This window comes from Saccopteryx leptura, chromosome 2 (assembly GCF_036850995.1).
Source record: "Saccopteryx leptura isolate mSacLep1 chromosome 2, mSacLep1_pri_phased_curated, whole genome shotgun sequence".
In the NCBI taxonomy this organism is placed as follows: domain Eukaryota; kingdom Metazoa; phylum Chordata; class Mammalia; order Chiroptera; family Emballonuridae; genus Saccopteryx; species Saccopteryx leptura.
In genome coordinates, this window is record NC_089504.1 from 369,301,320 (window position 1) to 369,318,423 (window position 17,104).

Below are 17,104 nucleotides of genomic sequence, written 5' to 3' on the forward strand. Positions count from 1 at the left end.
CCTCCTATCCTGTCTCCTATTGTTAGTTGAGATTTGTAACCACACATTGTGGTTCAGCTTGCTTAACACCCCTTGTCTCCTTCATCCAGAAGCAGCAGCAGCTACTGTGTGTGTGGTTGTGTGTGAGTATGTGTATTGTGTTGTGCATTGGGGCATTTGGGAGGGGTGAGGAGAGCACTGTCCTGGGCCATTGATGATGCCTCTGCTGAAGACCTGGGGTGATTCTAAGTTAGTCTTCACTAGAGCGAGGGTATCGCTTGGAGTAGAGCACCTGGGATCTATCATTCTTAACCAAATCAACTGGAATCAGTTGAAAGTAATAACATATTTATGTGGATTGCATGTGTTTAGAGAGGAGGCTCAGGGAGAATAGATATCATTTTGGCATCTTCCCATTTTAAGAAGAAAACAAACTTTTAAAATGCTATTTTAGCTTAGCTGTTGCACAAAGTAAGGCTAACTGTCCTCAGAGGTAATCAGGTCCTGATTTTGTTTGAGTCCTTGTCTAGTCCTCCCTGACTTCCTTCCTTCCTTCCTTCTTTACTTAAGCAACATCTAAGAAGTGCTTCTCTACCTAATGGTGAGATTCTTTTTCTTACCGTTTTTCAAATTCATGGTTCAGAGTATTTCCATTTTACCTTTCTGCCATGGCAAACACATTCAGACCCCTTGCTATGGATTGAATTCTGTCCCTCTTTCTTTTTCTCCCAATTTATATGTCAAAGCCCCAATCCCCAATGTGACTGTATTTGGAGATAGGGCCTTTACAGAAGTTATTAAGATTAAATGAGGTCAGATAGGTAGAGCCTTGAACCAATAGAATTGTCATCATCCTAAGAAGAGCCATGAGAGGGCTTGTCCTCTCTCTGCCATGTGAGGGCACAATGAAAATGTAGCCATCTGAAGACCAGAAAAAGAGCTCTCACAAGAAAGAACCTGACCATGTTAGCCCCTGGTCTTGGACTTTCTGTCTGTAGAATTGTGAGAACACTAGTTTCCTGTTGTTTAAGCCACCCAGTCTGTGGTGTTTTGTTATAGCAGCTCGAGCTGACTAATGGGACTTCCCCACCATCATTCCACTTGTGAAAGGTGGGGAGTCAAATCATGTTCACGAGCCACATGATATGGTTCTCTGTAGGCCCCAGGATCTAGAGTCTGCATCCTTCTGCTGGGCCAGACACCCAGAGCTTGAGGCTTCAGATCCAGCCCAGCTCCTGACGTTTTGTCTTCCTCAGTTTCTGTTGCTTCAGCTTCGCTAAAGACAAAGAGCATCGCCACAAGGGAATGTGTTATTCAGCACCATGGACAGAGGTACTTGCCGTTTTCCCAAATATTGAATAAGTTACTGCCTGCACTCTGGTGAAGGCGGCATTGGGAGTGGAGGGTAGGCTGAGAAAGAGAGTCAGGAAGGGAGACTGAATGACAAGATGCAGAAATGGCAGCCTCTACCTCTGGGTGGGCCCAGCCCTGGGGTTCCTCCAAATAGGAAGAGGCTACTTGGTGCTGCAAAATGGGGGGAGGTAATACTTCCTGTGTTTAGTTGTGCTGGCCTGCCTCTTGACAAGCTGTCACCATGATGGGTGCTGGTAACAAATGTGTAGTTGGCAAAGCATTGTGTTTGGGGGGCATAAGGGGGTGTGGGTGCCAGGGACTGTGAGTTGGAGGAGAGCCAGGTGAAGAGCATGGGAAGAGTGCACTGGAACCATGCTATGGTCTAACTCTGAATAGAGATGGGACAGGTGAGTTGCCTCCCCCGCGGCTGGAATGAAGCCCAGGGCCTTGGGAGGGGAGGTGCCCAGCTCATAGCGACCTGGGCTGGTGCAAGCCAGGGCTTCATTTGTCTGACTTTAACAAATAAATGGCATCTCCAGCCATTGTTTATCTACTTTTGAATCCTGCGAAACAGTCTGTGGCATCTGATGGAGAGGGTTATTAGCCACACGGAGACAGATGGCTGGGGACGAGGGGACTGGCTCTTTGTTACAGCAGGACCGTAAGCGACAGCACTCCTTTCACGTGCCAGCCTCCATGTCAATGTCAATGCCCTTCCCAAGCTTTCTGTGACCCAGTCAAGCCTCAGAAGAAAGACTTAGTGCAAGAGGACGTCAGAGTGGCCCATGAGCAAGTGGCAAACGTAGGGTGAATGGAGCTGGAAAAGAGGGCAGGTTTGTCAGAGTAAGTTCTTTGAGGAAAGAAGCTGTCTATTCTTCTTTAGTATTGCCCCAAGTGCCCTGTAAGGTGCTGTGTATTCAATAGGCATTTAAGAAATGTGAGAAAGAGAAAGCTCTCTGGATTAGAAAGGATAATAGAAGCAGATTTAATTGTGCTGGGTGGATGGGAAACAAAAGGCAGGAAAGCAAGAGGAAGAGAAGGGACACAATGGGAGGCTGAAAGGGAGCAGAAGGAAAGATGCTTTTGAATCAGCACACTGTGCTTCAGGCAGCAGCTGCTCCTCTCTGTGCTATTACATGACTAGCGTCATAGAAATCAAACTGATCTCCCCACTGTCCTTTCTAGACGTCCCAGGTTCTTTTTCTTAGTACTACAGTTTTAAGGCATAGCTTCCTCCTTCCACATTACCCCTGAGAGAGTAGGTGGGTTCTCACTGACCTTCATTCATTCTGCGAAACTTGTCCTTGGCCATGTAGCCCAGCACCAGACAGCATCCTCTCTTCTGGAGGCCCAGCTCTGGAAGAAAAACATAGGTGGGTGAGCTGGGAATGGGTCAGGTTTCAGTGAACCCTGTGTGCAGGGGATGTGGCGTTTGCTGTTCTTACAAACAGGGCTACTTATTTATTTAATAAACATTTGCATACACTTACTGTGGTCCTGGCATAAGTTTTTTTTTTTTTAACTAACTGAGAAGCAGGGAAGTAGAGAGACAGACTCCCGCATGTACCCTAACTGGGATCCACACGGCAAGCCCTCTATGGGGTGATGCTCTGCCCATCTGGGGCCGTTGTTCCATTGCTTAGCAACAAAGCTATTTTAGCACCTAAGGTAAGGCCATGGAGTCATCCTCAGTGCCCAGGGCCAGCTTGCTTGAACCATTTGAACCATAGATGTGGGAGGAGAAGACAGAGAGGAAAGAGAGAGAGAGAGAGGAAGGAGAGGGATGGAGAAGCGGATGGTTACTTCTCCTGTGTGCCCTGACCGGGAATTGAACCTGGGACTCCTGCACGCCAGGCCAACACTCTATTGCTGAGCCAACTGGCCAGAGCCCCAGGCATAATTTTAAGCCATAAACTCCTTATTTGACTTTCACAACCCTATGAGGTACATACCATCACTCATTTTATGCTATCCTCATTTACACATGTATTTAATAAGCAGTCTTAGATGAAAGAGATAGTAGAGGGCAGAGCCAGGAGTTTGAACCTGGGCAGTCTGGATCCAGAATCCACATGTATAACCATGTCAGGGACAGCACAACCAGGCACAGAGTGTGACTCAAGGGTTGAAAAAGTGATGATGAATTTGGAGGAAGACACAGGGGTCAAGGTAGAGTTGGAAAAGTGTGCCTGTTGGGAGAGAGTGGGTTTCTGGGGCCGGGGGTCCTATGCATTCTTCTACTTGGGTACCATTCAGCCCCGTCATCAAGCACTTCTGAGCTGTAGGCTCAGGGAGGAGCACTGGGGTTGGGATGGCTAAGAGACATAGGACACACTCTGGTCCCAAAGCCTTTGATCCAATTATAAAACAAGTTAGAAAAACAATTCTAGATAGCAAATGCAAGAGATGGGGTTTTTCACAGTATTGTGTCAGCCATGCCCACTATGCGTGAACACTGGACTGGAGTGCATCTGCCTCACAGGAAGTCAGGCTGTGTCCCCTGGTGTTGTTTATCCTCTAATCCTGACTTGTCTCAAGGACTTCCTGGGTTCAGAAGCAATTCATTCCACATTTTACTTTGACCCCCACACCAACACCATGAGATAGGCCAGTGGTTCACTGCTCTTCATGTGATACAGATAAGAAAATTGAAATCCAGAGACACTCCATGGCTTCCCGTGATTCTTTTAGAATCCCTATCTCTACCTCTTAGCTTGTCACGCAAATGTGACAGCTCCCATAAACTGAGTGGATACGGGGTATGATTTCTGGAAGACAGAATGTGACTGCCCCTTCTCCTAGGCTTTGCCAGGCTTTCCGGGCACCCAGGTGCTCCCTCCATCAGTTTCTCAGAGAAGGGGTGTCTCACTAAATGACAGCAGCAACTGTCCCAGTTGTTGCAGCAACTTCTCTAAAACCACTGGGTGTCTCCAGCTGTTAGAGCCTCCTCCTCGCTACGCCTCCATCACCTCCTGCTGCCCAGAGAACCCCCCATGAGTAGCAGGAGGAAAAGGAACACAGGGCCCACAGAGACAGATAAGGCAAGTTTGGGGGCTCTTGCCCTAGAGAAAAACAAAGCATGGCGGGTGGTGGCACAATGGCATGTATGCCCAGGGTTATCACTAGCTTTGATCTCCTGATTCTTTAAAGGGGTTTGCTGACTATCAGTAAAGAGCCGAGAAGCAGGCCTGAGCATGCCTTATCCGGAGGCATTCACTTTTCCCTCTCCTTCCACACTCACTCATCTGAAGGCACAGCCAAACCGCCCTTACTTCAAACACCCTTACATCTCAGGCGCCCAAATTGGCGATGTTAAGTTCTCTCCTCATCCAAGGCCTTGGCCCTTTCTTCAGGGGCTCCTGCTCTGTCGAGGGTCCTGTGGATCAAAGACCCTTTGATGTTTACTTACTATATTTGTGGACTGTTCCTAACAACCACTTTCAAGAGGCAGGAATGCAGCATGTCAGGAGGGGGCCAGTGGAAGTACAAGCTGTGAGGAGGCGCTGAGCTCCCCTGAACAATAGCCTCTTGCCTGATACTGTATTGAGACCTCAACATGCTGATGACAGGCAGATTGCCAGTCCATTACAGGTGTATGCGAACTGTTCCCCAGCGGAATGACACAGTCGCTGACGATTCTTATTATATTACCCAGGGACCTCTCACCTCCATCTAAAGCGTACCAGCCATGGCTCCTAACGGGAAAGGGAGCTGGATCCCTCGACTGAGCCCAGGAGGAGATCAGGGGAGACAGAGGCATGGGGGGCAGAGGCGCTGGGTAAAGTGAAGCCAATTTCCTGTTGGTCTTCCTGGGAAGTCTCCTAAATTCCCAAGGAAATGGAAGGGGCATACTTTTCCTGAAGATTTAGGGTGATGACAACTGGTTGAATCCAGATCATCTACGCTGCTAACTCTGCCACCGCAACTCAACCCATCTGATGCCAGCACCGTAGGCTGTCCCCTGAGTGACTGCTGGAGGAGAGAGGACGCAGTACAGTTATTATGAGTAAGAGCCTCACTGACGATGTTTGATTCTTGCAAATGACCAGGAAAAGAAGTTAAAAAAAAAAATCTGACTAATAAAAGAAATGGAGGACAAGGCAATTTCTCAATGTATTTGGCTCATTTAATTTGACACGTGTGGGTGAGTCTTAATTATCTGGGCAGCTGCACGACAAGGCACTAATAAGCACACTGCAGAAATGTATTAGGTGAGAGGCCTCTCTGACTTCGGAGTTACTGAGAAGTGGGGAGAAGTCACTGGTGTCTTTCAAAAACAAGTAGGTTAGAGGATTAGTGAAGTGAGAATTAGTTAGCTATTCATATACATAAATTTGGGATTTCTTCAGAATGATTCGCCAGAGCCAAATTAGAGGTCATGGGTCCCAATGAGGAAGCCTGCCAGCAGGGCCCAAATATGAGGAGGGGGTGGGGAGGAGAACCTGCGGACCCAAGTGGGAACCCAGGAAGCAGAAACTAAGTGCTCTGGCTTAGGGAGACCCCACCAAGCCAGACTACACATGTTATTAAGGGAGAGGATAAAATGTGACAAAAAGAACAGTAATTTTTACTTTGTGAGCTAAACCAGCCACCATACTGCCACTTTCCTTGTCGCATTGTACTGGGGCGGAGGGTGGAGTCAGATCACAGATGCCCACTTTAAAACAGCGAGATGGAGTCTTCTCCATGTAGACTTGGGGGCTGCAGACTTTGGCTGAGCATTTATCAGCAGCAGAGCCAGCAGATGCACCAAAGGTGTCTATGGAAAATGATGAACATGAAACAAGTTGTCCTGGCTTAAAATAAAAGTTCACAGCAAAGAAGTCCAGGGTCACCTTCAGATGGAGGTGTAGAGGGCACGGTCATAGGAGAACAAAGGTTTGGGAGATACTGTTGAGCAAAGAAACATTTATTAGGAAAGAGTATGTTTCTTAGGGAGAAGAGAAGATTTCACTCCAGAAACTCCTGGCCTCTAGACTGTGAGCAATATAAGGTCTGGATTATACCTTTTTTTTTTTTTTTTTTTTTAAATCTCTGAGCCCCTGGTCCCAAGCCCAGTGTCTGCTCATTTAATGAAAGGGCCAACTAAAAAAGACTGGGTAGTGATCAGTTTTCCTCTCCCCAGGCCAGAATTAAATCAAGTGGCCTTAAATGTGGCACGATGGATTGGGGTAGGCAAAGGGGCTGTGGAATGAATGAAAGTTGTAATTCATTCGAGCAGGAGTCTAGGAAACGTGAGATTTTCCTCTTGAGAGGAATAAAAAGCTTTATAAATGGAACAGTTTTCCTTCAGTTTCAGAGGGTGAGGATGGGACTTTTTCTAGCCTTAGGGGTTTTTATTCTTATTAGTAATAACAATGATACAGTGATATTACTTCACTTCTGTGAAATACTTATTTTTTTTTCCCCACGATGCTGTCATATTCACTATCTCATTAGATACTCAAAGTAGCTCTGTAAAATAGGCAAGGCAGAAATTATTTCCCTCATTTTGGTTTCAGCATCTGAGGCTCAGAGAAGTGAAATGACAATTCAAGACCAAAGCAGTAGTTGGTAATAGAGCTCAGGTTAGAGCCTAGGTCTGATTTTTGGCTTCGTTCTCAGGGTGAGATCTGGGGTCCCAGGGTGGCGGATGCTGTGAATCAGGACAGACCAGAGAATAGACAGCAGAGATCAGAGGTCCTGGTTGGGGTAGAAGGTAGAGAACCATGTCCCACCAAAATCCTAAGTTGGAGTTCCAACCCCAGCACCACGATTCCTTGAAGCTGATCTCTTAGGTCCCAGAGCTGTGTGCAGGGAATTGTAGGACCCAATCATATAACCACACAAAAAGCTCATCAGAGGGCACCAAGTGACCGAAAAGCAGCCACTAGGACTGCTGAATGGGACAGTGGGGGCGGTGAGCACAAGAAACAATAGAAAGAGGGGAGGTGGAGAGAGAGGGCCATCCATATGCCTGCATGCCCAGGAGCCCTCCATGGTGACCCAGAATGCCATTAGCATTCCTACTGCCCATGTGAGGGCGGTATTGCCCAGGGTAGTGCTTGCTTATTGTCCCAGAAAGAAACTACTGAGCTCTGAGTGACTTGGGTAGAGCTGGTGACAGTGGACTCATGTCAAGTCCTACTACCTTCCCATTTCCAAGGCTGTCCTGTGCACTTGGGGGCCTTCCTGTCCTCAACTGGCCTGGTCATGACAATTTAGGCATTCTTGCTCAAGACCAATCCTTTCCACCTGAGACTAGGAGACTTGAGCATGTCCCCAGAAGAATATGAAAAAGAAAGAGCATTACCATCAGGCAGTTTGGTGTGGCTGTAGCAAAGATTTTGGGAGCAGAAGAAATGATGTGTGTCAGGAGACATAACCAGGGACCAGGTCCTGGGGGTCTGGACTTTTCTACAGAGTGCTAAGCAGAAGAAAGACAGGCCAGACTTGCATCTTATCAAGACCATCCTGGCACAGGGGCAGATGATGGTGGGAGACAGGAAGCCCGGCAAGAAAGGGCAGCAGTGAGGATGTCACTGTGCTCCTGGTGAGGGATGTTGGTGGGGGGCATGTGCTCCCTCTTCCTGCTCTCTGAAGATGTCTGAGATCAGAAGGCAAGTGAAAGGACCCTGAGCCTCCTCAGGGGGCACTCAGAGCCTCTGTATTCTGCCACCTTGACACAGGGGAGAGTGGAGGGGCTGAAACCAGCTCCCCAGACAGTTCCTGAGGCCACGCAGACCTGCTAGAGCCGTGAGGGGGCCATGAGCTTCAACACCAGGGCCGGCCGCCTGGCTTCCGCACTCAGGGGCGAGCAGCCTCGGGGCTCCTCTGTGCCTGGCTTCCTCACCTATGCAATGTGGATACTGATAGTAAAACTGTCCTCACGCAGTGAGTGTGAAAATCAAATGAGACAGCAATGGGTAACAGGTGTCTAGAACAAAGGACCTGGTGAGGGTGAGCTCCATAGCTATCAGGCTGGGTTTAGAGATCAGCAAACCCATCCCTGCCTTCTTTTGTGAAAAGGGAGACACAGAGAGGGGAAACGACTCATCCAGGGTGGCGTAACCAACTATTAGGTGGTGTTCTGTGGGGTTAGTGTGGTAGCGACAACTCAGGAGGACTGGACTGGAGGAGTGAAGCCAGGTGGGTGTAGCGGGCGAGGCTAAGGAGCTAGAGGTGCTGGGGACGGAGAGAAGATAGACAAAGGCTGAGAGGCACAGTGGCTCCAGCAGAGGAAGGCGGCAAAGATGACCACCGTGTCTTCAGTTGGGAAGACAGGAGGACGGGTGTCTGTGTAAGAAACGAGTGCTTGACAAAGGAGCTAATGAGGCTCTGGGGTGACAATGGTGTTTTTTTTTATCTCTTTTGTTTGAGGTAATAGGGCTCCCAAGTGAAAGGGTCCTGGATGGTGATATAAGCTGAAGGTTAGGTCTGTAGAAATACATTTTTAACCAGTTTCATTGACCTTGGACAGCGAATGTCTTGATTTGAAGACCAGTTCCTTATCTAGGGAATTACCGGAAAAGCAGCTGGAGAGTTGGGTGGACCCTGTGACAGTGTTATACCACCCTCTACTACTGGCACGTGTTCATAACATGTGACAGGCACAGCAGCCAACCCAGGGACACGCACAGAGAGGCACGGAGAGCTAGGCACGATGAACAGACAAAATATGAAGGCAAGCTTCCTTTCCCAGCGAGATTTTAATTCAGTCAGTTACGCATACACTTGTGAAAAGGTAGGTACAAGTCAAGACAAGTAACAGTTCAATAAAAAGAGCATCAGGAGGCATCTTACAAGTTATTTCACACGAATGCAGGGATTGCTGTATGAGGGGAAAAGGAGCTGCAGGTCGCAGGGTGGCCCTGCCCAAGGGCCTAGAAGTCTGGAGGTCGGGCTTTTGCCTGTTGGGTGTCCTTACTGCCGGCCTATCTCACAGGTGATGGTCCAGCGATGCTTTGCCAATGGCAGGATGCTGGAGTCTCATGTTTGGAAAGTTTTCACCTTGATTCTGCTAAATTGCCTTCTTCATAGATTCTGCCTAGTCCTGTTTTCAGCATAATTACTCACATCCCAGGCAATAATGCCGCCCATAAACCATGCAAAGATTGGGTTTCTGATCAACGTCTACAGTAAAGCGGCCTAAGGAGAGGTGGAGTAAAGTTGATCATTCCTGACTAGTACTAGTGCATGACTCTGGCCCTCGAGGACAAGCAATAAATGTTTAATAGCCCAAAGATAGCTGTTTCATAATTTTTAAATTTCATTGCTTGTAATTGTAAGTTTATTAAAGGAACTATAAACTTTATATTATTATAAAGACATAATTGCTATTTCATTGCTTATTTAATATAAGTTAATTATATTAGAACTAAGTCTTTCCCTGTTCATATTAAGTATCAATTAGTTGTTTTAAACTATTGATTTGTACTTAATTAACTATGCTATTACATACCAATTAAATTCTTATAAGAGAAACCTGAAACAGCTGTGATATTGAATTATGTCTTTAAATTAATTAATTACATAAAAAGCTAATGTCGGGTTATCTTGTTTTAGGAAGAGTTGATAATCATTGGGATAGTTCCCAAAAGTTTCTGTGGCCACCAGGCCATCCTCACCAGCTCCTGCAGGGAGCACGCTTGCTTCCGACACCTGATGACAAGCACCTTGCAGCTTCCTACAGCAACAGCAAGGGCTAACATTGGGGTGCCCTCAGCCAGCCCTGCCTTCCTCAGCTGCCCCCGCCGTGCCATTGCTTGGCTGGCATTGCCCTATGTACAGTGTGTCCACGGCAGGCAGCACATTGGCAAGTGCTCACCACCAACTGTGGGGTCCATGAGCGTCTGCGTTGCTACTGGCCCCAGATCCCATGGGCCTGCAGGAAAACTGGTACCCATGTGGTCATCAGTCCTCTGGCTTCTCCAGATCTCTGGTGCACTAGCCCGAGTGTGTACATCATGGGCACGAAATGACAGCAGACATGTGCTGAGCAGCACCGGACATTTCACTGTCCTCACACTGAGCTGATGAAGACAGGCATTATCATTCCTGTCTCTACTGATAAGGAAATGGACATTTTAGAAGTGTAAGGAGTTTGCCCGGCGTCCTGCAGCTGTGATGACAAAGCTTGGTGTTCACCGGTGTGCCTGACTCCATGCCTTGGGAAACCTGTATGCTTTTCCTCAGACACTGCCAGTATCTTTCTCCCAACCGATTAATTACTTGGAATTCTAACATGGTCACCAGCTGACTGAGGATGTGACCTTCTTCTGGACCACTTGGGCATAAATGCAGCCCCCAAGTTTGGGGAGTCTACACACCCCTCTGCACAATGGAATCGGAACACTGGCTCCCAGCCCCCTTGCCCCCAGGCTGAGAACAGCTTTGCCTCCTCTCCATTGGCTGACAGCCAGGGGCTCACCCACAGGGCCAGGCTCACTTAGTTTACCATCACGGTTAGGTTGCTGTTTACTGATTGCTTATGGTTTATTAGTCTCCAGGCTAAGCACTGTGCATATATTATGTTCTTCAGTCATAAAAATCCTATGAGATAAGTGCTTTATTATTCCTATTTGACAGAAGAGGAAACTGAGAATCCAAAAGATTAAATAACTCACTTAGGGCCATACAGCTAATAAGTGTGGGGCCCAGTAAAATGGATTATGAACACAGATCCTTGGACTTCTAGTATACTCTCTGGGAGGGTGCAGGGTCAGGTAAGCGTCACATGTTAGTTGAAGAATGTTATGGGAAGCAGTTTTGCCACATGTATAAGGTTACCTCAGCATCTGATTTAAACTATCTAATTCCAGTGGGTTAATAGCTATGTGGGGGACTGTGACAGAGACACAGACCTGGAAGGCCATCCCACCCCCTGGCCTGTCCTCAAGCTATTATCCTGTGAGGAGCAGGGACTGCTGAGGACCATAGGCCTGGAAGGCTTTTAGATTTTTCCTGAGAGAAAGTTGGAAGGTGATGATTAATGTTTGAACGGGGTCAGATGCCGGACAGCTGTGTGCCTGGCCCTCGGTTGGGAGGGGGCTAGTACAGCCAGTCTGTCAAGGGGGGAGGCCAAGCAGAAAGAGGCCATCCCTTTTCTCTCATATAGGAGGGTCAGCAGAGTCCCAGAAAACTAAGGCAGAGAGGATAGGAGGCCTGTCGAGCCCCTCACCCATGTGCCCACCCCACCCCTGCAGTTCTGTTGAAGTCCAGATCTCTGGGGAGGCCCAATAAAAGGCTATAAATATACGATTAATTTGTGGATTTAATCTTCATGCAGATTTGTGAAGACCTGGATTATTAGCTCCAGGGCTCAGGTGAGGCTCAGGAAAGTTAAGTGATTTTTCTGAGGTCACACAACTGGGAAGTGAGGAGTCAGGATTACAGCCAGGCCCGTTTGATCCCAGAGCCCAGGCTGTGCCCTTCTGCCAGGATGCAGTCTGGGTGCTGCACATACAGCACCAGTGACCAGCAGGGACCCCAGTGGAACGAGGGGACCACATGTGTCCACAGGTGCTGGCCGACGGAACCATGGACACTGCAGTCCAGTGGTTGGGGCCACTGGGAAGCCCGGTGTAGCACCTGGCATGAGGGAGGAGGGAGAAACGAGGAAAATACGTCCCTTCAGAGTGTAGGGTCTGTTAGGGCCCTTGGGAAGGAAGGGGCGGGCCGAGCCTCAGGGGGCCAGGGGGCCCCTCCACTCTCTGGGTAGCAAAGCCGCACCATGCGGAGGGCAGCAGAGCGCTGGCGTGTTCTTGCCCTCAGCAAGCGCTGCTGCAGCTGCCTTCCCCGCAGACAGTAATAGCCGGGCTCGTGGCAGCATAGGCCGTGCCCATTCAGAAACTGTGCCCCTTCCCTGGGGCAGGAGGGCGGCTATGGGTGAGTGTGCGGCCTCTGCACGTTTCCTGAGCCAGGACTGTCCACCAGGACGTTGTAATGTGGGCAGTCTTGGCAGCTGAGACTGGCGAGGAACAGGGACCTGGGGGTGGGCAGACCTCCAGGGCAGGGCAAGGCTCCCGCCCCTCCCCAGGTGGCAGGCAGCGGGGTGGGTGTGGGGTCAGAGAAGTGCCACCAGAGAAGGGGGAGACCCTGCCGCCCTCCGTCTCTGAGAGCCGCCTCGAGCCTCACACACCCCACTAGAACTCTGCATCTTGTAATTAAATTGCCAGTTACCTCTCTGCCTGGCGGCAAGTCAGGCTCAATAGAGGCTTTTTTTAAGTTTGTTTATTTATTTAGTAATTATCTAACCATCCACAGAGCCACATGGAGCCGCAGCCCACCGTTTCTTTTGCCTTCACAAACAAGGAAGCACAGGTGCAGTCTCTCCCACACGTTCAGGGACACGAGGGGCAGAGGCCAGGACATCAGTGAGCTCTGGGTGGGGCAGGCCTCTAGGACGGGTAGGAGCATGCCGCAGGCTGGGTCTATCTCCCTGTTCTTGCCCAAGAGGCCTTATGGAAGGAAGGTCCACTAGTTCCAGAAAGCTCCAAGGCAGCCTCCTGCTGGAGAAAGGGCCTCATCCTGAGGGATTGGAACATGGATCAGAGAACATGGTTGTATCAGCAGCTAACACACCTGTAGTCTTAGAAGCACCCGCCAACCACAAGTTCTCTTTGAAACTCACAATGCCCGAGACAGTCCTGAGGAGGACACAGAAGAGGGGAGAGTTTCCACGACCTGCCCAAAGTCACCCTGCTGATAATGGAGGAGCTGGGATTTGAACACAACGCTTAGGGTAAAACCGAGCCTCCCACCTCCCCTAGAGCCCGGATCCAAACTGGCAAGCCCAGCAAGAGAAATCAAAGCGCCTTTCTTCTGTTTAATGATAACCTCTTGGGAGAGAGTGTGAAGGAGAGCTTTGATTCAGGAATCGACCTCAAACCGAACCAGGGGAGTGATTCTGGGCCCACAACCGTCACTTACTAAGGACACGAAAGTTGGCTCAAATGAGGCCAGCTCAGTGGCGGGCTGCCTGCTAATAGGTATGCCAGGAACCCACACATTAGTAAGTGAACCTCGGAGAGATGACCCCATTTGGGACTACCTAGCCCGGGGCGCCCACAGAGCAGAGGACGCGATGACAGGATGGAGAGAGAGGCAGGTGCTCGTGCATGACGGTGGGAGAGAGTGTGTGTGGGGGGAATGTGACTGCCGCTGACACCTTTGACAGTCTTCCCTGAAGAGAAAATGGTTAATCACCACCTCTCCTCTTGCCTACTTGCTCCTGCTTGGTGGGTTGTTTGTGGGCTGTTTACTAGTTCGTAAAGCAGGCATGTGTGGTACCACAAAATACCCACCCATGCTGACCCCTCTGGCTCTGTTATGGAGCACGGAACTCACAAGGCCTCAGTGCACATGGGAGGTGAGGGTCCATGTGCTTCTGTGACCTGTTTCCCAACAGAAACCATCAGGGACATGGTTCAGGCTCTGGCCAGACCACAGAGGTTGTCATAGCAACATGAAGGAGGCTGGTGGCTGGCCCAGGCCTGGACTGCAGGAGGATTTATAACTCGTTAATTTGGGGAAGGTTCTCTGGCTGGAGGAATTAGCAAGGTGGCCTGGTCTAAGACAAGGAGGGTCCTTTAAACAGAAGGGCCTGGGGACTAGGAGGTCTGAGCTGTCCTTTGGATGGGACAGCCAGGTCCTCTCCTGGCTTCTAAGACTGAGAGAGCTTGGGCCATGGACCCCACAGCTCTTGGGACTCCTCATACATTATTGTGAGTTCTCTGACTGTCTCCTGGCTCATTGTTCCCTCAATGTATGAGATGAACACTTCCTGGTCTATGGTGAGGATTAGCCGTAATTTATGCTAAGAGCTGGGAGGTGAGAAGTGTGTTCCTATAAACTACAAAATTTAGAACCAAGGCCGGGCACATTGCAAGTGTCCCATAAATGGTGATTAGTCAGAAAACTAACAACCTAATATATTACTATAAAGAACACGGCAAGATATTACTAAAGGTCAGGACGAGACTAAAATACTCTGAGCACGAGTTTAGGCTGAGGGCTCTGGCTCTGCAGTCTGAGGAGGGGCTCCTGTACTGTTGTAAAGATGGTGGCCACTGCTGCTCCAGGGACAGCTGTGCCCAGCTCTTGGGGAAGGGGCTGGGGACTTCCCAGATTCACACTGCAGGGGAGTGAGGGCCCACACTGCAGGGGAGTGAGGGCCCACACTGCAGGGGACTGTGGGCCCACACTGCAGGGGACTGAAGACCCACACTGCAGGGGACTGAGGACCCACACTGCAGGGGACTGAGGACCCACACTGCAGGGGACTGAAGACCCACACTGCAGGGGACTGAGGGCCCAGACTGCAGGGGACTGAGGGCCCACACTGCAGGGGACTGAGGGCCCAGACTGCAGGGGACTGAGGGCCCAGACTGCAGGGGACTGAAGACCCACACTGCAGGGGACTGAGGACCCACACTGCAGGGGACTGAGGGCCCAGACTGCAGGGGACTGAGGGCCCAGACTGCAGGGGACTGAAGACCCACACTGCAGGGGACTGAGGACCCACACTGCAGGGGACTGAGGGCCCAGACTGCAGGGGACTGAGGGCCCAGACTGCAGGGGACTGAGGACCCACACTGCAGGGGACTGAGGGCCCACACTGCAGGGGACTGTGGGCCCAGACTGCAGGGGACTGAGGACCCACACTGCAGGGGACTGAGGGCCCAGACTGCAGGGGACTGAGGGCCCAGACTGCAGGGGACTGAGGGCCCACACTGCAGGGGACTGAGGGCCCACACTGCAGGGGACTGAGGGCCCAGACTGCAGGGGACTGAAGGCCCAGACTGCAGGGGACTGAGGACCCAGACTGCAGGGGACTGAGGGCCCAGACTGCAGGGGACTGAGGGCCCACACTGCAGGGGACTGAGGACCCACACTGCAGGGGACTGAGGGCCCAGACTGCAGGGGACTGAGGGCCCAGACTGCAGGGGACTGAGGACCCACACTGCAGGGGACTGAGGGCCCAGACTGCAGGGGACTGAGGGCCCACACTGCAGGGGACTGAGGGCCCAGACTGCAGGGGACTGAGGGCCCAGACTGCAGGGGACTGAGGACCCAGACTGCAGGGGACTGAGGGCCCAGACTGCAGGGGACTGAGGACCCACACTGCAGGGGACTGAGGGCCCAGACTGCAGGGGACTGAGGACCCAGACTGCAGGGGACTGAGGACCCAGACTGCAGGGGACTGAAGGCCCAGACTGCAGGGGACTGAGGGCCCAGACTGCAGGGGACTGAGGGCCCACACTGCAGGGGACTGAGGGCCCAGACTGCAGGGGACTGAGGGCCCAGACTGCAGGGGACTGAGGGCCCAGACTGCAGGGGACTGAGGACCCAGACTGCAGGGGACTGAGGGCCCAGACTGCAGGGGACTGAGGGCCCACACTGCAGGGGACTGAGGACCCACACTGCAGGGGACTGAGGGCCCACACTGCAGGGGACTGAGGGCCCAGACTGCAGGGGACTGAGGACCCACACTGCAGGGGACTGAGGGCCCAGACTGCAGGGGACTGAGGGCCCAGACTGCAGGGGACTGAGGGCCCACACTGCAGGGGACGGAGGGCCCAGACTGCAGGGGACTGAGGACCCAGACTGCAGGGGACTGAAGACCCACACTGCAGGGGACTGAAGACCCACACTGCAGGGGACTGAAGACCCACACTGCAGGGGACTGAGGGCCCACACTGCAGGGGACTGAGGGCCCACACTGCAGGGGACTGAGGGCCCAGACTGCAGGGGACTGAGGACCCACACTGCAGGGGATTGAGGGCCCAGACTGCAGGGGACTGAGGGTCAGGGAGGGGTCGTCCTACTTTGACCACAGCATTTTTCCTGAGTGTCAGCAGCTCTGTGGGATGAGGTGCAATCTCAGCTCCAGCCCAACATCACGTGAAGGCCCTTCTCTCTGCTTCTTTCTGTAACCCTAACTGGGGATACATGGCTCATGCAGGGTGAGCCTTCCCCTTTGCTGAGGGCCAGAGGAGGAACCAGGGGCTCTGGGGGCCAGGCCATGGGCCTGGGGAATTATCTACAGGTATTTAAAGAATTGCCAGCATAACCATCCCCTTCAGTTCTCATACTGTTTGCACTAGATTAACCCACGCTTCTTTGTGGATTTTCTTATGCCTCTGGCCTTGTGTACATATTTGATTTTGTGCATTAATCAGAAATGGCAGAGAACATTAGAAGCAGAAGGAAACTTAGATATCAACCCATTCAACCTTGGTCAGAGCAAGAAACCGGAGTTCAGAGGAGGGAAGTGATCGCCCAGAGCCGCGGGGCAGAATGCATCTTTCCCATGCTGGCAGCACCCTGAATGGCAAGGATGGTCACCCTACCCACCTTCCTCCCCTGTCTTATTTCCGGACTACCAGGCCGGTCTTGCTGAGTAGTCCTGAGATAGGCCCTGCTGAGTCCAGCTCTGTGCCCTGGACTGCGCCGCCCCTTCTCCCGGCGCTCTGGCCCCTGTCTCTAACAGCTTGTTCCTCTCACTTCAAGACCCTCCTCAGAAAATGCCTTCTTTCACCCACCCATGCACCGGGCACGGCTCCTCTGGGCACCCCCATGCCTTGCACACACCTTTGCTATGAGACAGTCTATGGATGCAGCGATGGTTCATTATCTTTGACTCCATCCTTGTAGAGCGCGAGGTGGGGACCATCTATATCAACCCATGTATCTCTACTACCTAGTGCAGAGCGTGGCATAGTGGGCTCTCAACAAATACATGTGACGAGTGGGGCTGGGACAGTCTACCCTTATGTCTGACAGATTGCCA

At 51.2% G+C, this 17,104-nt stretch overlaps 1 protein-coding gene across 2 annotated transcripts in view; it reads right to left on the reverse strand.

Moving 5' to 3' along the window:
• KIRREL3 (kirre like nephrin family adhesion molecule 3) overlaps nt 1–17,104 on the reverse strand; it is a 546,205-nt gene that overhangs the window by 116,775 nt on the left and 412,326 nt on the right. For both annotated transcript variants that reach the window (XM_066365207.1, XM_066365206.1), the window contains exon 2: nt 2,611–2,688. In XM_066365207.1, coding sequence (XP_066221304.1) covers nt 2,611–2,688 — 78 coding nt within the window. The remainder of the gene's footprint in view (nt 1–2,610; nt 2,689–17,104) is intronic.